The 21,975-nt window shown below is 41.5% G+C and overlaps 1 protein-coding gene across 2 annotated transcripts in view; it reads left to right on the top strand.

The window, feature by feature from the left end:
• Window positions 1-19,945, top strand: part of ccser1 (coiled-coil serine-rich protein 1) — a 72,569-nt gene extending 52,624 nt beyond the window's left edge. Inside the window, exon 11 of one of the 2 annotated variants that reach the window (XM_061278362.1) lies at window positions 15,557-19,945. In XM_061278362.1, the coding sequence (XP_061134346.1) occupies window positions 15,557-16,189 (633 nt within the window). In that variant the 3' untranslated portion in view covers window positions 16,190-19,945. The remainder of the gene's footprint in view (window positions 1-15,556) is intronic. The other variant, XM_061278363.1, reaches the window with a different exon arrangement.
• Window positions 19,946-21,975: the final 2,030 nt, after the last annotated feature.

Genomic DNA, 21,975 nt, shown 5'->3' on the forward strand with positions numbered 1-21,975 from the left:
CAGGTGGGGACATAAAAGCCACATAAATTAACGTGAGAGTTTTCTGCTCCTCGAAGACCGTTTCCCGGTTCACTGGCTGATGGATTAGCTGTGGTCATGTGAAGATACATCAGTTTAATCAGTTCTAGAAATTAAAATTGGTGCAATGATTGATCCTTCTCTATTAGAGGCATACACGGCGCTTAGGGCCCCGAGCAATGAGTTGCATGAGTGGCTTGTGAAGGGCACATATGTTTATGTGTTTGTGAAGTTTATGACTTTAAAGCTGCATCCACAGCAAGAAACAGCCACATTTTAGTTTCGTTTTATTTCATCACCGTTTGGCTTTGCACAATATACCAGAGTCATTTTAATACAGCAATCCATCAAAATAGACATGGCAGAAGATCCCCAGCAAAAGCTGCATGTCCCTTTCACAAAGAACTCAGATGTGACTGATTTTCAAAATGAAACTTCTTTAAGACTGATGATCATAGGAGTCGTTTTTGTTAAGTCACTCTGTATAGCTTGGAACTGGTATTCGGGCCTATGATTGGGGACCCCGGATTCAAAACATTGGTTCTCGGTATTAACTTCTTGAGACTGAAATATGAACCACCATTTCAACTAGGGATGTGTCATACCACAGTTTTTATCACTATGAGTATTCACTGAGTACTCAGGGATACCAAGTACCAATACCTCTTGTAGTTTTGATATATAAAAAAAAATAATAAGAAGCGGATTCGGCAATGGGTCAAAGTGGCACAGTAGTAGCACCAACTACTCCCCAGGAGGCCTTAACTTGATGTCAGCTTTTCTTTTTTTTGCTGTAATTATCGGTGTCTAGTATTGGCAGCCTCTTTGAATACCCGATACCTCAAAATCTGGCCGCCCATGAGAGCATTTGCTGTGTGTTTCTGTCCCATTTAATGTCGTCACTCAAAAATTGCTTCCCAAATGACTGTTCATTGGAAACAAGCTTTATACGGCCCAACTGACACCATTTTGAGGGTTCAATTAGACAAAGAAATCCGTTGTACGAATCTCAACAGGCAAATGCCTCGTATACCCCCTTCCGTTGTCCTGCAACAGTTAGATGGCAAGCAGCTCGCAAACTGGATTTGTTCTGAATGTCTGCATATTTTCTTATCATGCAAATGAGCACGTTTGCTGGAGAACAGCTGGTGCGTTTCACCGTGTACAGCTTTCCATAGGAGAGATGGGGCGTGTGATCACCCCAAGCACACCACAGGATGCTACTTTAACTCTCCTTCAAACCAAACAATGCTGCTCTTTCGCCCTCCTGTTGCGTTTGTTTCCTAACAATGTTCTCAGGTCAATGTGACCTGATGTCTAATCATCATAAAATATCCAATAATGCAATGTTTTTATATTTAAAAAACCCCAAAATGAACAAGTAAGAGACTACGTTCACACTGCAGTGCATTACCCAATTTTTTTTTTTTTTTGGGTCAAATCCGATCATTATATTTATTCATTCACATTACAAAAACAAACTTCTAACATGAACAAAAAGTGTCTGCGGTGTGATGCCATACTATTTTGCATGTATGGGCTCACCTCATATGAGCAAAGGAGCAAGACAGGAGGAGGGCAAGTTTTTTTTTTTTGAGGGATATGAGACGGCACCTCTTATTTCAGGGAGACAGCTACTAATTATGTCACGTCATTGCCGCGCATAACAAATGAACCATCTGCATCTATTTAGCAATTATTTACTGCTATCACCAGAAATGTCCACTTTCCATCAGGATAATAATTCCTACCACGTTTATGCTATAATCTCTTTCTCACCAGGTATTTCACATAAATATCAAAATTATTTATTATTGCAGCTGTCACCCAGTCCACCCGTATACATAAACGTGCTATTTTGTCACCTAATGCAGTCGACTGAGCCGGCTGGGCATCGTCGGAGAGTGTTGTGCCCGGTCGCGTCACAAACAATCCGCGCTTGTTGGAAGCAATCTCTCTCAGCTCTGCCCGGCTCATTTGTGTGCGCTTGCCTGCTTATTTCTTCATTACTGTGCTAGACCTGGTCTTTATTAATGAAGGGACATCTGTTTCATTAAAGCAGGGCGATGCCTGCGAGAAAAGAGGGAAGATACTGGGGTTCCAAATGGAGGGGGAAAAAAATTCAAGGAGAGAGGAAAAAACAAGGTGAAGATGTGATTCATACTTACTGGGACCGTTTAGTCTGTTTATTGAGGAATGTTAGCGTAGGGGTGCTTGGATGTGAATACTAATCACATTCTCGTCTTCGACAGTCTTCCAAGCAATCAGTGCTACAGGACGTCTCATTGACATTTGCAACATTTGACTAATCATGGGTCAGTAATGCTGATTGATAAATGGTGACTGATTGGAGGAGGCGTCTATTGGTGCGGGGGGTGGGGTTGGGGGGGCTTGGTTATTGATGCAAATTCCTTTTTGAAATAGTAAACAAGTGAAGTGGTCGAAAACAGAATAAATTGTGGAGACACGAGCAGACCATGCACTCAGTGACGACTGTAATTTGAGACTTGGTGTCTGTTACTGACTGAATTTGGTGTCGACAGTGCAGCATTATTTGAAACATCAACAGATAGTATGAACACTGGTTTCAAAGTCGATCATTCCCCAATGTGAAAGTGGTTCATTATTTTAGTTGCTGCTATTTTGAGAGTTGAGAGAGGGAAAAAAGTTACCATGGAAACCTGTTTGTATGGAAGTAACACTGGTCGGAAGAGACGTGCCTGCCCATGGATCTTGCTCCATTTCGGGGATTGCCGAAAATAGTTTCGACTTAAACGGCAGACTTGTTGATTATGCACGATTTAAGCGAGGTGACTGATGACTCACAATAACGTAATCAATTTTTTGGGTGTCTGTATGGACTTTTAGCTTTAATTTAATGCTTTGATTTGAAATGAAGACAGATGCGGTGCAAGGGTAAGCGTCAGGCATCATGCTGTAGGGGAACAGCCGTGGGCCAAGGTCACGCAAAGCCATGTTAAAGATGGCGAGGTCTCTGCAGGAGGCCGGGCGGGGGTGAGCAGGCTATAACCGACAGTCATAATTGGGCTAATTAGAGAAACAAAACCATCAGCACCGTGGGTAATGACCTGACCAGGCCAGCCGAGGTGATGGATGAAGCGAGAGCAAAGCAGGTAGGCAAATTAATTAGAGAACAGGAGGGACGTAGCGATGATGGATGGCTACGATGGATGGAGAGGAAAGAGTGGGGGCGACGTGTTTGATCTGCCACTTGACACTTACATTCGTGTGATCTGATTAGAATTCATTCATTCTTTCAGAATCTCATAAAACAAGAAGTTGCTGAACTAACTTAAGACTTAACACTTAGAAAAACAATACTCACTAGAAGAGCGTCTAGCAATTCAATGAGTGACGAAACAGTTCATCTCTTGCTGGGTTTTTACCCCAACTGACCTTTTGTAATCCGCGAGTCTTTCCCCTCTTTTGTTTTCCCCCCAACCTTTGATGTGCTAAAGGGCTAAAGCAACACAAAAGACGGTTAGTGTGGAATCCGGGGCTAAATCCTCATTGTCTTCAATCGGGAAGATGAGACCGACTATGTTGGTGATTAAAGTAACGTTGGGTTTTTAATTTGCTCCATTATCACATGTAAAGCATTTGGCAAAGAAACACTAATAAGAATGCATTTTTAAGCTAGAAATTACAAAGTCAATGCAGTGCGCACATTTTGGGATGACAGGAGAGAGATGCATGCTTAGTAAGTTCGGAGAATTGGGACTTTTGAGACGGAATATTTCAGAGTTGCCTTGGGGGCCAACTTTAAGGAAGCCACAGACTGTGTTGTTATGACCCTCAATGAAATGGTCATGTGACTGATTGATGGTGAAGAGAACATATGCAGAAATCTTTTTTTTCCATTTAGTCACGCTTAAGAACAATTTGTTTCTCAACAAGTCGCCTTTTGTTTTTTGCTATCAAGACATGCTTAATTACATCTGCTGTGCTGCAGTGTGGTAAACAATTGCGCACAGCAAAGTCCGATGGGACGAGAACTTTTTATAGTCACTCGCAGTGTGTGGGAGCACACGTTGCTCTGCACTAATTGAATATTTCATGTTTTTATATTCTCTTACGCATTTCTAACTGCCGTTCATGTTGACAACAAGTCGTATCGTTTTTTGCTTGTTGGAATTGTCCTTCTAAAGCTCCTCCATTAACTTTGCTTAGCTAATTGTGTCATGGCTGGAGAAGCTTGCGTGAAGGTGGTTAGTGTGTAAACCAGCCCCACTCTTACACAACTGTGGAGTGCTTAGTAAATAAACAATATGCAACATTCATACTACAATTACTATAACCAGAATTTTATCTTAGCGGCCAATGTGAAAGTAGCATAACTGCCAAGCCTTGGCCGGAGAAACTGGAAGTATTGTGAAGAAAATCCAAAATTCAAATCAGCTCGCTTACGGACACATTTTCAGAAATAGGCAGCTAACCAAAGATTTATTTAGCTGTTTAATTTTGGACCTGATGGAGTAGCAGGCACTCCAGATAATTTTTTCTTTTTAATTTTCCCCTTCAGAGTGATTGCCCTGAAGTCTATACCTGTGACTTCAGCACATGCACGCACACACACACACACACACACACACACACACACACACACACACACACACACACACACACGCACACGCACACGCACACGCACACGCACACACACACACACACACATTTATATACCTGTCCTATCCTCCATGTCAGATCGTCAAGCAATGAGCAATGTGAGTGATGATGAGACCAATGAGATCAGACTTGCTTGGGAGAGCCATCACCAATGATGAGTAATAGAATTTCGTACGGCTCAGAAACCAAACCCCAGAGTCTTCAGTGGAAGAGTCTGAAGAAAAAAGTCAGTCAGATTGTTCACGTTTTTTAATGTGACAGGCATCATCTGTTGTGAGTTCTTGTCATAAGGTCAGATGAGCATCCAGCGTATCCACAAAGATATCCAGCAACATTTTTTTCTTTCAGCGCGTGAGAAGAGAACTGTCTTGTGGCACGACAACTCAAAATGGTCCGTCAAAGGATAACTTGTGCTTTGGATTTGAAATATTTTGCGACACAAGCCATGGCACATATTCTGGATTTAACTAACATAAAGTGGCATTTTCTCTCGAGCAGCAGTGAAGAATATCCAGGTTACGCCTCTCGGACAATCCCGATTGGGATGAAAGCAGAGCTTCACAAAAATGTCAACAAGCTTGTAAAAAGAACATTAAATTTGTCCTGATGTGTCATAACAAGAAGCAAACAAAAGGTTCATTCTTTGCCTCTTCACGCACACAATTGCGTATGTCCCGAGAGTTGCATTTCTCCAGCAAAAATTGGCAATGCAAACATATTTTTCCACTTAGCCTCGTGTCATAAATCTGGCCAATGTCACAATGAGACTTTTAGAGCAAAACTTGTCTGTTCAAAAATACTAACGAGGCTGGCTCATTTGAGCAAGTAATCACTTCCTTGTTGCCCCACACAATCACACAAACAACACAAAATACACATGGGGACACACACTCTAACACAATAACGCATGTCGTGAGCTATTAAAAAGGCAATTAGTTTGAGCTCTTTCAGAAAGGAGACCATGGGAGTACTATGTTGAAGAAAAAAAACCCAAACAAACAAAAATTAAAATGCAATCATGTCCTTGGTATATTTCCATTTGGAAATGAGTGGTTCAGGGAACTAATCTGGAGTTTGCATGTTCTTCCTGTGCTTATGTGTTCTTCTCGCAAAGTCGAGATAGAGGATACAACCTTTCTCTCCCTGAGTGCAAAATGATTCTCACATGTTTACCGCGCCTTACGTTTTGCTGAGTTCTTGGAAGCCTGGCTGTTATCGTCTTGGTTTACTTCAGTCACATGAAAGCCAGATGGAAAGATTACTATGTTGACTTTGAACATGGTTAATCATGCTTGGGATGGTGTCAAGAGGATAGAGATTAGGAGGCATGAAAATTGCGTGCATAAAGAAAAAGCAGGGATTGTTTATCTAAACAAGAAATAGAAGATGGCAAGAAGACGCCAACAGTGGTTTTATTACAGTAAATCTCCAGAAAGACCCTTGAGCATATCATGTCTTCCATATAAGCGACATAGTTGGTTGGTTTTTGGATGCAGTCTATTACGTGTTGGAATAATTTTATTGCGTGCTAACATCCTGTCAAAAAGAAATACAGACTCTTGGAAGTATCATATGCATTGGGACTGTGGTCGTGGAATTTGTAGATTGAAGTCTATCTTAAATTTGGTCAAAACATGTAATTACAAGTAATGTGTTGTACTTGATTTGTTTAACTAGTATTCATTATAATGACTATTATAATTTAAGATGTATAGTGATGCTAATTTAAATCCAATTTTATTCAATTCAGAAAAGGGAAAAAGGTGTCACACCCTTTGCTTTTCTTGTGGGTCACATGGCTTTACAGTGTCCATTATGTCGGATGATACGTGTCTCGATGATATCGTGTGTGTGTGTGTGCGTGTGTGTGTGTGAGCGTCATTGCGATCAGTGCGTGTGACGAGAGGGGGGACAGCGATTTATTTAACACTCGTGGGGCGTCGAGACCACATTCCCTCATCTTCATTCCGCCGTAAAGAGCATATTATATTACACGCCGGTAACATTTCAAGACAGCTGACATTCACACAAACGCACACACACGCACGTGCATACGCACACACACACTCACACGCGTTCGCTGATGAGTCCTCTGCTGACTCCATATTTGTTAGTAGATTCTCACAAATCTTTCCAAAGGTGCCTTTTCATGTGCAGGGGATGCCAACACCATCTGTAATGGTAATGAAGAAAAAAAAAGTCACCCAGAAACACAACGGTATTGTCGGAACGAGACAATTTGCAGCGACATTTTAGTAAAAGGGGAAGAATAAAGTGGCATAAATATTAATGAACAATGCCGCACGAGTCGGCACACTGTGGTGGTGCCACCGGGTAAAGTTATAAAACTGCACTTGACGCAGGAGACTTGCCAACATGGAAGCTTCCTCTGAAGTGGATTCAGACACACTGTAAAACATGAAGTTTTTACTGTTTGTTGAACACCCAAGTACTTAGTAGGGGGTCCGCAGCTCACAACAGCCTCTCTTCTAAAAGTGGCGGCCTCAACCTAAATTTGTAGTACAGTGTGTTGAAAATCGTTTTGTCGGTTTTTTTAACTGTAAATTTGGCAGGTTTTTGCTATTTTTTCATTATTAAATCAGTTTGATTTTTCATCCAATTTTTGTCATTTGTCATTTTTTTCTGGATGTATTTTTTTTCCCCCTCATTTTTGAAACTATTTTTTGTCAGTTCTTTCCAGGTTGTCACTTGCTATATTATTATTTAACATATTTTAAATGCTAGTTTTAATTAGTGACGGAATTCAAATATGGTATCAACTGATTTAATTACACCTATTTTTTCTTTCTTAAATCCCTGAGAAAACCAGGCCAGAAAAAAAATGAAAGACCCCCCCTCCCCTCAAAAAAACCCCACCTGATTCACTATTTGACATGTAACAATTCACTATATATATTTAATATTTAATAATTAACTGCCAACACTAAAAGCAAAGAAAGGAAAAGAGCACGATATATTTGGTCAGCTTGCTTGTATATCTCGTAAACAATGGTGTGTACCGAACTCAACATTTGCAAATAATTTATAATCAGTCATAATATCGATGCTACACGTTGATATTTTGTTTCCTGTTACAAAGTAGTCCATACCATTAAATCCAAGGAGCTATACTGTATAGTATTTTTGCATGCCTAACACAGTGTCACGTAAATTCAATCTTCCATTTCTGGTTATTATTTTGCTTAAAAGAAACCTCATAGTTAACCTCGGTTCGATTGCAAGCTTTCATTGTGCAGACCGTTTAGAGGTGATAAGATTGAGTGTTGACTTTTACGAGTGTGGACTTGTTTGTGTTGTACTTGCCGAGTGGCTAAAATAATCCCACCCAGAAAAAAAAAAAAGCCGTTAGCTAGTGTGCGATTTAAATACTGCCAAACTTCTGGGGTTGTCCGACGTACTGTATCTGCCAAAAACGAGGCTACAAATGGGCGGCTGTGCAGAAACAATGACAATACCCATGTAAAATGTAGGCTAATGATCTCTGTGGCTCCTTCACGAGGAAGGATTCAATTATTCAGAACAAAAATAGTTCATTAAAGCGTAATTAGAACAAAATAACTTTTGCAAACTCATTTGCCTCGCCCAGCCTCATTTGGAAAAAAAACACCCTAATTTGCTGGACTCATTCCAGGAGCAACAATGGCAGCTTGTCATAACGCCGGCTGAGCGTCTGCGTGTGTTTAGGCTCGAAAATTCTCGAGGAGTTTTTGTTCAAAAAGTTGCTTGCTGTTAATAATTAATTGTGTGATGTGTGTGTGACTTGTTTTGCCTCCTCTGGTGAATCACTATTTTGGATTTTGCTAAGAGAGTTTGCACGGCAGCAACCAAATGATGGTTCAGTCATTTGACTGAAATTAAACACATATAGCCCAATTTTTTTTAACTAAGACAGAAAATTTAAGTCCCCATCACAATAATATTTCTTTTCACTGTCCTGGGAGTTCATCCTTTGACGCTATTTATAGATTTCCATAGCGCTGGGAAATAATGTTTATAAATTGTAATTATACGCAATTACTGGTGCACATTTTTGAACATCAAAGTACTATTGCGAGTTCTGTAAAATAACTGAAGGCGGGGAATAATCTCGAGCAGCTAATTAATGATATAGCGCTGTACAATGGGTTGAGTGGTTCGCACCGTAAGGTTTACTGGGTCTACATTCAAGTGGGAGATCAAGTTAAAGTGGAATTTGAAAAGAAATCCAAAGGACTTTTGTGGAAAATGTGTTGTGATTAAATAAAGGAACTAAGGTAGACTGGGCGGAACAAATAAATCAAGAAAGACAAACGTGGACGAACCACATTGCGGGTTGACCAGAACGCTAGACTGAGATACGTAAGATTGCCTTGCATACTGTGCATGGAACTGACGAGGTTGGGGACTGCTGTACGAATCAATTGGTTGAATGGTTATGACAATCCCTGAGCCAAACAATTCCTTGCGGTAATGATGAAGTGCTGGGCCATCTCGTCATGGAATCATCGGTGGTGTCTTGTCTGATTGTAGTTCTTTGTGTTTCGGGCCAAGCGGTAATTTTCTTGAAAACACGTGCTCTGCTCTGCAAGTACAAAAAGGAAACGAGATTAAACAGACTTTTTTTTCTTTGCTCTGTCTATTTAGTGGATGCCTGCCTTTATCACCATCCTCTGGTTTCCTAATTATTTTTCTTTTTCATCTTCAGTAACTTTGAGCTTTTTCACGTTGTCCTCCTCCATCTGACCATGTAGCCTACATGGCCTTCTGCTTTTGTTGGATTATTTAAGCCTTTAGAGCCTTTCTCTTTTTGCCGCGTTGCCTTTTTTGTCCTTCATATTCTCATATTGTTCCTCACCTCCTACTAGTACTTCACCCTCCACTTGTTCATTTTTCTTCTCGCCATCATCCCACTCGCTTTGGGCAATGTCCAGGAAACATTTGCCCAAGCTGGTGGTCAATGACTTATTTTTTTCTTTCCACCATCATTGCACCCGTGCACCTGTTGGGGTTTGTGCATCCAAGTGTCCCACCATATCGCCTTCCTGAGAAGCCTCTTAAAGATTTCCTGTTCTCAGGGTGACTCTGGCACAATGACTTGGCAGCCCGCCACCTTTTGTATTGCAATGGGCAGTTCTAAAGCCTGTGGCCCAATCCTTCACGTGCAATGACCCAAGATACTTAAATTGGGCTAAAACCTCAGCAGCAGTAACTTAAAGGCAACATAATATGTATGAAAAACTCATGTGGAGGAAACGCATGTTAGCACAGTCACATTGCCGACTGTGAGGCAAACATGCTAACCACTGTTCTGTCCTCCAAATACTTCAACTTCTTGTTTTTTGAGACTTCATAGCGGCCTCTCCTTGTGTGTGGTCTCCAGACTGCACTAGTCTGCCATCCATCGTCCACCTGTCAAGGTCTGCTCGGCCCTGGCACCCGCCGGCATTCTCATGCGCTGCATTACATAACCATGAAGAAAAAAAAAATAGAAGTCGGACAAAATGAAGGGCGGTGGTGGGGAAGGTGTGAGATGAGTGAAGAACAGAGGTCAAGGGAGGGGATAAGAAAAAAACAGGACGCAAGGTCTTCAGACATTGAGCAAGACTGGTGTCATGGACTTGTCCATTCAAAGTGCTTTGCATTCAATCTGGCATAGTTGGATTATTCATAGAAAATAAACACCCGCGCACTTGACAGCATTTACACTCAATAGATTAATAATGCACTTGTTCAGTTTAATTCAAACACTTTCAATGATAAAGAGTACATGTCATGCTTAAGTGAGTTACACCAATTACATTTTTAGATTTTTTGTAAACTTAATCTGAATTTATTGTCTATCACTAACGCATACTATCACATTAGTCAAATCCAAATTTTATTAAATATTTGTATGAAAAGCATAGCAGTACAAAACAATCAACTGGAAAAACAGCATGTCTGGCACTAGCCGGTTCTTGTGCCGCATGACCACGTTTTCCGCGCCACTGCACAAACTCCTTTATTACACCCTAACCTTGAACTATCCATATGTCAAGATGCTCGTAAACTGAGGACCTCATGTAATAGTAACATAAAATCACCCACTCATGTAATGTAGGTGACACACGTATGGTAGCTAACTAGTCTGCAGTTAGCTGTCTAGCGCTACAAGCTAACATTGCAGTCTTTACTCCGTGCTTCTTGTCAAAGAGCACCAACAGATAGATTATAAGTGATGCTGTCACCTAACCAATCTGCAGCCAACTGGCTAGCACAAGAAGATCTTTGCTCAGTGCTCTTTCCATGTCAAGGAGCGCAACACAACTAACAGATAGACTCAAATGATTGACACCTGTCATGAAAGATCCAAGTTACAGTTTTTGTTCGCAAAAAGTTAATCGATGTCGCTGGCTGATACTCCGATCGAGCCAATAGAAATGGGGACAAATCTTAGCTCAGTTGAATAGAAGCACCCCTGGCTAAAGCCAAACTGAATTTTACTTTCTGGACCTGGATTTGACACCTCAGAGTTGTATTTGTATCCTCTATTATGGAATTTCTGTGACATCTCATTAAAAATAAAACGAGAGTCAGAGAGGTAATGGAAGTGAGAAAATGTTATTGCGGCAGCAGGAAAGAAAAGCTATCGAAAATTTGAAACATTACACTTTATGCGGTAGGTGAAGAGCAGGAGGACAACGGGGAGGATGTTGCCAAAGGCTGTTGTCCTCCTAAGGGACGTGTTTACTGAGGTAAACCAACAAGTTGTTGAAAAAGCATGTGTGTTATGGCCTTGAGACAGCGCTGGCGCGCTCGCATTCTCAGCCTTTATTTGATCGTTTGCAAGCAAATGGATGACGACGGTATTCTGGGTGTCTGCAGGCATTCATCGACGATTCTAGGCCATGTTGTTCCGTTCTCGTTTTGATGCCCAAGTCAAAAAAAAAAAAAAAGGCCCGACCTTATTTGTCACCAATTAAACAGTTGAGCATCTTCCAAAGTCTGTTACAGTCAGGCTTTCTTCATTTCGTTGTCCTCATTAAGTTCACAAGTTCACACTCATTGCTAGCCGAATGCTGGATCATATTTGATAGTGTTTATTCATTGAATTTTATCGCAATTGTATTTAATCTTTCTCTGGTAACAAAAAGTGTCTGGGCTGTAACGATCTCAACTGCTGTCTAAGGAAGAACAATATGTTCAGCATCGAAACGGTACATCAGAACATTCTCAGCTCATTAAAATGAACAACAGCAATTGATTCATTTGCGGTTTACTCGATCAATGAAACATCATCAAATGTAACAACGGGGTTTATACCATTTCTTCGACTTGTTTGATTTAAACTTTTTCATGAAGGCAACAATTAAATAGCCAGCAATTACCGTATTTTCCGGCCTATAAGGCGCACCGGACTATAAGGCGCACCTTCAATGAATGGCCCATTTTAAAACTTTATCCTTATGTAAGGCGCACCGGACTATAAGGCGCACCATTAATGCATCATGTCAGATTTTTAATCCAAATCAAATCATTCTCCATTTTATCTTTTTTATTTCAACTTCAGACGGAAACAAATTACTTTATAATCATAAAATAATGATCCATAGTCTTTTTGAGTCATGATTCATAGTCTTCAGCGGGCCACTTATGATTGATTTCATGACACAATGCTTTGGGCCAGTTTAAATTTAGGAATTTGGTCCATATATAAGGCGCACCGGGCTATAAGGCGCACTGTTGGTTTTTGAGAAAAAAATAGGTTTTTAGGTGCGCCTTATAGGGCGGAAAATACGGTATATTAGACTAAACTTTTCTCCTTTTATCTCGGTGAGGACTTCTTAATTTTTTGGTGTCCAATGTGGTTTTTGGGTCCTCATTACGATTCTGCTCCTCCGTGGATCCTGGTGTGTGATTGATTACGATGCTGTTTTGCTTTCACTGCCCCGCCACCCCAACCCCACCCTCAGTGTGCATAACACATACAGTGTGTGTGTGTGTTTAAAAGTCATTAAAATGTTGAGACGGAAGGCTTTTGAGAGTCTTGAGGAGCCCTTGTCCATTTGCACCCTGAGTACGCAACACCGTGATTTATCCAGGTCCACTTGTGGACACGCACAGGGTGTCAATATTTGAGAGGCGTGTACTTGGGAGAGGACACCTGAGTTTGTAAATCAGCTCTTCTGTTTTTCTTTTTTCTTTTTTTGTTTCCCCCTACCGTCTGTTGCTCTCATCGCGTTTTATCTACGTCTTTGATCACCTTCTTGCCAATCTGTCAGCCCTCTCCTGTCCCCTCCATCCTTTGACTCCATTTGTTTACGCCTTGCTTTTCATTGCGCTTGACCTTTTGCTTCGTCTCCATCTGTCGCCGCCTATTATGCACAGGCACACACACATACACGCTGCTATACCACAAGGTCTCACTTTCGAGATCAGGAATGCATCTTATTTCTGCAACACCTGTCCCAACCTAATTTGTCCCATAATTTTGTATAAATCTGGAAAAACAAATGATGTTGTTGTGTCTTTAGTCAATCCAATGCACGATAGACTGCTTGCTTCCATGCCTTGTTAGAGTCACGACAAATGAAAAAGAAAACAAAATTGGCTTGGCAGCTCGCACGTTTAAGTCATCCCTGAATTTGTGTCAGTAGTCAAAACAGTTCTTGAGGTTTGCTGAAAGGTTTTGTAGAACTCAAGAATAAAAGAAGACTCCTCCCGTAACCAAAACATGTTTGCTCTCGTTAGATTTAGCCCCAATTAAGCCATCTCGCATAAACCAATAGCCCGGTGTTGTCACAATTCCCTCGTGAGGTTTCAGAGCCACCCCCCCCCAACCGTTCCTCGCTCATGAAGGATCGGTCTGCACTCGTCTTAACGAGGCAAATAAGTCGGAGGGAAGTCTTGCTGCGTGCGGCCACTCATCAGGACGCATTAGTAAGCACCAGACGCTCATCAGCCAGTCCAAAGTGCCTTTGTTAGTCTCGCGTCTAGCAATTATTGGACATGAAAAGAAATGGAGGGAGCCATTTGGGTAAGGAAAGTAGTCTGGGGTCATTTGAAGGAAACGCTTTGCTTTGACTGGAAATTTGAGAACACTTAAGTACATGTTCAACAACTGGAAGTTGTGTGTGTTAATAACCATTGAATGATGACACTTGAACTTTGCGCTTTGTTTGCTAAAATATGCATAAACAGCTGGACACATATTGATGCAGTGTCTTTCGTGTGTGATTTGCTATTGAATTAAACCCTTTTTAAAAGATTTTAAAAAATATATCTGACTGGTTCAACATGGCATTTGAAGTTGTACTTACATGTGACCGGTTACTTCCAAATTATCCTCATGGGTCAAAATAAGGAAAATTGATATATTCAGAGAGTCTAATTTTGCACCTATTTCCCTTTTAATTGTTATTCAATATGAGCAGGTCCATCAAAAATTGATGATATTAGAGCAATTTTAATGATGAACAGTTGGTGCTACTTGCGTCCTTTTTTTGGTTGATAAGGTCAAATTACTGCAATATGAAATATAAAAGGGTTATTGCCATGTGGAGTGGCCTGTGACAAGAACGTTTATTGATCATCTATCTTGATTATCAATTACGGAACGCATTTGGCCCCAAAACCAATTGAAGTCACGCAAGATATGTGACATCATACTTTTCTGTACTGACAATGTCTTTAATTAAGCTAATGCGTATGCAATTTGCCGCTTGTTGAACTGAAAAAGAAAAAAAACCAAAAAACTTTTCCCACAAAACTTTAGTGGAATTACCAACAAAAAGCCATTAACAAGCTGTTGCAAGATTATTTCCCTCACTAGACTTTTTATTGAGTACAAACCGCATTGCCTTCAAAGCTGTCATTTTATCAAAGTTTACAATTGCACCATGTGAATAAATTAGACTTGCACACCGTGTACCAAACTGCAAGCCTGTATTCCCATCTGGCCTTTCAAAAGTGGCCCATGCAGTGCAGACATAAGAAAAGTAAACATACACCAACAAAATCAAATAAAATTGACAATTCTGCTTCTCTAGTTTCGCTTAACACTTTCAGAGACCTTGTTCCTCTCAAAACTGTGACTGTGTTTCAATATGACGCTGGGGAACAATTGACTTTTTAATGGCTCGTACATTTCTTTACAAATCAATGGTGTTTTGATTCATTTCAACGTGGGAAGTTGAATTCATGCGGAAATTGAGTAACAAGCTCCAAATGACCACCGTATTAAATCTTGGTTGGATGTGAATTTTTGCAGTGTAGTGTGCGAGGGAGGGTAGCTGTGATCCACAAGGGGGAGGCGTGCAGTCAAGTGTGAAAGGAGAACAGGTGGCTTCAGTTTCTGCCATCCAGCTTTATTTGCCCTCCTCCCCGCCGCGTCCTGGGAGCCGCTTTGCGACTTTGTGCAAACCTTGCGGCCTGCTCGTTTTTTCGGGTTCACGTACGCGTACGCGTGCCAGTGCGAGTGTGTGTTCTTTAGTGAGCAGGGTTCCGCTTGGTTTAGAAACAATTAGAACAAGCTGCAGGAGCCCAGAGAGCCCCAGTTCTCCAAATGTCACCCAATTAACAGTCGACGGCAAACACGCGAGCAGCGCGCTCCCTCCCGCTCTAATTGTGGCGCCTCTCTTACTCATCACGCGCTTGTGAAGAAGTGTTGCAAAAATGTTGGTTTTTGGTCAAGACCATGTATGATAGGCACAATGTCGCGTGTTTGCCATCTTGATGCGGCTCTATTTTTAGTATAAGTGGGACAGCAGCTCTGGTGCTCCTCAGAAGACCTTGGATAGAAATTTGTGACACAGTGAAGCAGCGTGTGGCTCATTCCTCAAGGTTATTTCGAAAATCTAATGTAATGACACAACAGCCATTTGTAACGTCCGTTTTTTTCTATATTTTCTTTTAGGCCAACAACCATCCAGGGCGGTTGTCAGGACCAGGCAGCAGCAGCAGCAGCAGCAGCAGCAGCCAGCCCCTAAAGGAGCGAAGGGCAGTGCGGGCCGGGGGTGCGCCGCCCCCTCCGCCGCTCGCAGGGGACCTCGCTAATGTCTCCCAGCTCCCACCAGCTCTTGGTTCAGCCAGGGAGGAGAATCACTGCCACCCCCCTACTGGTAACCTGAACACGGCCCAGCGTTCTTCCATCGCCGCCGCCCAGCCTCAGCTTCCCCGCGCAATACCGTTTTTGACCAGCGGGCAGCCCGAGAGGGTGTCGTCCTCCTCCGAGTCCATAAGCGGAAGCTTGGCGTCCCGCAAAGGGGAGTCTCACCACCCCAGCCTCATCCCCCGAGCGGCGGGCACCTCCTCGTCCAGCCTCTACGGCCTGGCCAGCAGGGAGAGCGTCTCGTCTTCAGGCCTCCCCTCCCCCCCGACTCCTTCCTCCACTTCCTCGTCCTCCTCCTCTTCCTCACCCTTCACGGGACGCCTGGGGCAACCGCCCCGGGGCCCGCTGTCCCTGCACAGCTACTCTCGTAAAAACGTCTTCCTCCAGCACTCCCTGCACACCGCTGACCTCCAGGCGCTCACGCAGAGAGACACTTGATCGCCAGCGGACATTTTGTTTCCTCTTTTCACAAAGCCGTAGAAGAGAACAAGAAACGGTGCACAAATTCAACGGAACGCTCCAAACAATTGTCTTGGATGTATCTTCTCTGACATTTTGTTTACGCTCACGACACACAACGCCTCTTTCGTTGCTCATCTCCCAAAGTCAACAAGAAAGATAACAATTGGGACAAAAAAAAATCACCTGACACACCGACACACACGCAACACTTGCAGGTGCTCTTCCCGTGAAGTCGGAAAAGAAAACAAGAAATAGAGCCACGCGGATCAACCTTAGCTGACAATTTGTTCATCCAGACACACACACACACACACGGGTGGTCTTCTTTAATGATATTGCAAAAGAAAACAGCACATTGGCAAAATTCTCTTGAAAACAACCAAGTTCGATGAAACTTCTCTGACATTTTGTTCAAATACTCTCACACAAAGATGCACTCACGCACGCACGCACACACACACGGACACGCCATGTGTCAGAGCTCCCACATGGTGTCATGTCGACAGTTTAGATGTGCTTACACCCACGTGTGCACCCTACAAAGTACACACCAAAACCTACAGTCATAGACAGCTCACGGGAAACAAGATGAACCTCAACGTGAAATGGTGTTTTTTTTTTCCCCTGAATGTTATGATTATGACTTCAAATCCTTGATTTGAACCTTTCTGCTGCTGGATGCAATGGGGACTGACTGTCGCACGTGCTTTGCAGGGATACTCGCCAATGCTGCCAAAATGAACGCATCACTTCCTGCACACCTTCCTTCCTTCCTTCCTTCCTTCCTTCCTTCCTTCCTTCCTTCCTTCCTTCCTTCCTTCCTTCCTTCCTTCCTTCCTTCCTTCCTTCCTTCCTTCCTTCCTTCCTTCCTTCCTTCCTTCCTTCCTTCCTTCCTTCCTTCCTTCCTTCCTTCCTTCCTTCCTTCCTTCCTTCCTTCCTTCCTTCCTTCCTTCCATCCATCCATCCATCCATCCATCCATCCATCCATCCGTCCATCCGTCCATCCATCCATCCATCCATCCATCCGTCTCCTTCCTTCCATCCATCCATCCGTCTCCTTCCTTCCATCCATCCAGTGTGTGCTGAATGGTGACGTTTAAAGGGACAATTAAAAGGTGAGCTTCATAAATCTGTTAACAAAAATCAACTGCTAAATTTTTCAAAAAGGGAACTTCACGTCTACGGCCCATGTGAGCTTTCTATCCAAATTTTTAAATTTGAACTTATGGACAGAGGTCTCTGTTTATGTCAGACCCGTCGTATAAACTGAATCTGTGATTTTGTACAATCTATTATGATTTTAGTACAGCTTTAGCATGGGGTAGTGATAGTCTATTAGCATCCTAACTTAGAGTTTCGTCATCAAGGTTGGGATGGAGGACTTAACCGAAATCATCCCTGGTGTGAAAAGGGTTCCCCGTCCCCCATCTTAACTCCTAAAAGCTACAGAATTGGTTTTCATTTTCAAGCAAGGGGCAGGACGGTGGTAAAGAGGTTATCATGTCTGCCTCACAATTCTGAAGTTCTGGGTTGAAATCCCTCCTGTGTGGAATTTGCATGTTATCTCAAAGGTTGTGGGGTTTTACTACAACTCACACCCCCTTTTAAAAAAAGAAAAAAACATGCATGTTATATCCATTGAAGGCTTTAAATGATCCATTAATGTAAATGCGAATGCTTGTTTGTCTATACAGGATGTACCCTGCCAATGGCTGACTATCAGTGTAACGGTGCAAGGATACATTCTCATATTTAAAATTCCAATAACTTTGTTGCTAATTATTCATTTGAAAATATTGAAACATTTAAGACAGAAAGCGAAAAAAAAAGAAGCTACTGAAAAGTTGCATGGATCACCTCATTGGTGTCATCATATCTAAACGCAAGCACTTCAAGGATGTCAGAAATTGTAGAAACAATGAGCACTTTTTGTACATTTTGAATTCAAGTGTAGATAAAGTTGATCAACTCAGTTGTCCTAAAACGATTAAGACATTTGTCATGAACATTTTATTTATATTTGCATTATTAAAGGTGCTCCCAAAGTGGAACCAATGAGGTTGACCAATGGTTGCACTGTATTTGTGGTATGAGCGTAGTCACGCAGGTTTTGTGCTTTTCCACAAAATCTAATTGGGTTTCTGAAAGAGGTCACATCCAATTGTTCTGTCCCCAACTTAAAACCTCGTTAGTATGGATCCATTTTTACATTAAGAGTCAGAGTAAAAGGTTACACACAAGGTTGCTGCTGCCAGCTATTTTGTCTGGACGGTGTTTTGATTGCTGCTGGGTGCCAGATACCCGCCCCTTCCCGCCTCGCCCCCTTTTACCTCAACCCCTTCTCTGACTTCAAACCTCAATCTTGCTAATCACACTCACAATCACAACCTACCATATTGACATTCCATCTCATTGAAGACTCAACATTCTCACGTCACAATTTTATTTGTATTTTATTTTTCATTGCCTTATTTATGTTTACCGCCATAGCGAATACAATGAACAATCACGTGGTGGAACGGACATGAAGAACTCTGATGTTCCTAATATGAATGAAAAAAAATCTAATATATTATTCGAGCTTTTGAAATAATGCTGATTTTGAATGCTTTTTTTCTCGTAAATCTTTGTTCTGGAATCAACGTTTGATTTGTAAATGAACTGTTCATGTACATACAGTATGATTCTTATGTGAACGTGTGAACAAACATCCGTCCACCGGCCAACTAGAGTAGACATAACCATTCAAAAAAAAAAAAAAAAATACAATCATTACAAATAATAGTGTATGTACTCGGACTTCTGAAAGCCTTTGCACTTTAGCTCAGTGCGACCTCAAAACACTCAATCCATTAAAACATAAAGCTATAAAAGTTTGGAAATGTGCATTTTAAAGATTGTCAATACTTGCAAGTATTATACTATTGGAAAGTATTTTTTGTACTCCCCTTTGAAATGACACCCCATGCCCACCATTCAATTCACAAAAGTCCCACAGCAGTGTGCCCTGCCCGACTGGAATGCCTCTTTATTTCCCATTGAATAGAGTCCCATTTGGAAGCACTATTGAGAGGATTATGTCTTGCTTGTCAAACATTGCTGTGGGTTGGAATTTGTCCCACTTCTACTAAAGCAAGGTGATCAGCACGCATTGCACGGATGCCATCCCACAGCACCATTTGACTAGCATCACACACAGTATTCAATTGAGATGATATTTCAGTGAAGGAACGTGCATGTTATGATCACACTGCTGTGGGGTGGCAAAATGGAGAACGTCCTGCTGGTCATGCACCGCATCATTTCAAAGGGAAATGTATAGATATTTTTTCTCCTGAGAAGCTGTGGGATGAGCAACACAAGTGCCATCCCACAGAGGTGCGTGACCAGCATGGCTTTCTCAATATTTAAAATAAAACTGGCTTTCCAATAGTATAATGTTTATAGGCAAGAAGCAAAATGAAAACAAAGATTTCTAAACCTTTTGTTGTATGTTTTCTTTCAGCTGCTACATTCCATTTGATGTCGAATTGCGGGTCTTTTAAACATATGTGATACATACGTGTCTGTTTAACGTCATGATGACTTCTTACAAAATGATCAGGTTTATTTAATTATGTTGTATTTTTGGGACTTGTTTTTGGCACCATCAATGTTTTGTCACCGGATTTTTGCTTCGCTCTCTTTGTTCTGATTAATATTTAAAGCCATTAAATCAATGAAAAACACTTGTACTATTTTGACTTTAATTCAATTATTTATATATATCATATATATATATATATATATATGTATATATATATATATATATATCATATACGTATATATATATATATATATATATATATATATATGATTTATGTTGTTAGATGTTATGACAAGCACATTAATAAATGTGATTCACCAGAACAACAACCTTGAGGCATCAGACTTCAGGATTTATTTTTGCTGCATCGGCCCTGTCCGCTGCCATGTCGTCATGCAGCAGCTGGACACTTCAATGGGTACACCTCATAGTCACGTACACGTTGTCTATTAACACCACTACACGTTATTTTTCAATGCATGCATGTAAAAAAATTATTTCGACTCCTATACAAAGTAAAATTGCCGCTTCTATCATGTTCATGTTCATGTTAGAGGTGAATAATTCCCAATTAATTGATCATTAAATCAGTGACCAACGTTTATGATTATCCATCCAGCAATGTTTTGTGAGTTTATGTGCTTCTGATGAATATAAACCTAAGTACGCCTAGTCATCGACTGTATGAGTACCCTATATTGATTTTGAAGGGTACAACACTGTCACTTGACTTGTCAATTTCCTTGACTTGAACAATACGTTTGTTAAGCTGGCAGACTTCTCGGTCCGAATAGTGCCTCGATCTTCCGTCTTTTGTGCGATGACGAGCTTGCAGCACCCAGGCCGTAAAAGGTGATGTGTGTGTGTGTGTTAAGTGTAGGTGTCACAACTTTCATTTATTTGCCTCTCCATTCCACTTGACTACGCGGGCTGGCTGCACTCCTAAACAGTTGTGTCACTGTGACACCCGAGCAGTGTGTATGCAAGTGTGTGTCTGTGACACAAACACACACACGCTGTCTCTAAATCACTGTAGATGTTTTGGCTCCATTAACTGTTGTCCCCCACCATCTACATCATGTCATTATTCCTCCATTTGTCCATTTTGTTTTTCATACCAACTACATTTTGTCAAAAAGCTAGATGCGGTCATCCTTGGGAATACTAAAGCTGAATTGAGTCGAGCATATAGGTTATACAAATATTCATGTCGCATATATACATTCCAAGGTCCAACCTGAGTAATGACCTAGTCACATGTAATGAGTTGGTATATTTGCTGATTTTCCTTTGTCTGGACCTCTTTTATTCCTTGAGAAAAAATCACCTATTCTCTCTTTATATTTGTCTGCTGGCATCTCGGTGCTATTTAGTAGGTAGATGTGAATTATGGAGATTCATTTAGACAAAAGTAGTCCTGTGGTACCAATGAACAATAAAGCTTTTTAGGGGCTGGTGAATTTTCGCTACTCGCGGCAGGGCTCGTTCCTCGTTCAGTGTATTGCATATATAATGTGTGGGTTGCCAGGTTGGTGCCCCCTCCCTGCTGTCATCCCTTACGTTACATGAATGCATAACACTTTAGGCTGGCATTTTTAGCCCGGGCATTTTTCCGTGTTTGAGGTGGGAGCACTCTGTGTCGTTGTACTCCTGCGCACACGCACACAGACTCGCATTGCCCACTCGGTTCTGCCTCTGTACTTGATGAAGAAAAAAAACCCAGGGACAAATTTATTCCTGTGCAGGAAGCAGATGGTTCCGAACCACACTGATCAACGATCTGCACTATTCGACCCACTCGCAATCTCCGCCCTTGTCCTCCATAATCCACAAAACCATAACAACGAGCCTTTTTGCAGTTGCACAGAGGAAAGTGGCGCACTTTAACACACATTCTGTGATGCTACAAAACATTGATAAACATTGTAGAATTTGAAAACACAATGCAAGAGGAGGGTGAGCACACTTTTTTTTTTTACTTCCCTATTGAAAAGATTAAACATATTTCGTGAAGTTGCACTCATTACAGGCAATATTAATGGTGAAAAACAATTAGATATGATTTATTCTGGTCTTGTTTTTTCCTTACCCACCAAAACTTGCATTTGTAAAAGGTGTGTAGACTTTTTATATTCACCGTACATGTTTTGACTGAGTTGAACCCAAGAAATGATTC

Source organism: Syngnathus typhle, linkage group LG5 (assembly GCF_033458585.1).
Source record: "Syngnathus typhle isolate RoL2023-S1 ecotype Sweden linkage group LG5, RoL_Styp_1.0, whole genome shotgun sequence".
In the NCBI taxonomy this organism is placed as follows: Eukaryota; Metazoa; Chordata; class Actinopteri; order Syngnathiformes; family Syngnathidae; genus Syngnathus; species Syngnathus typhle.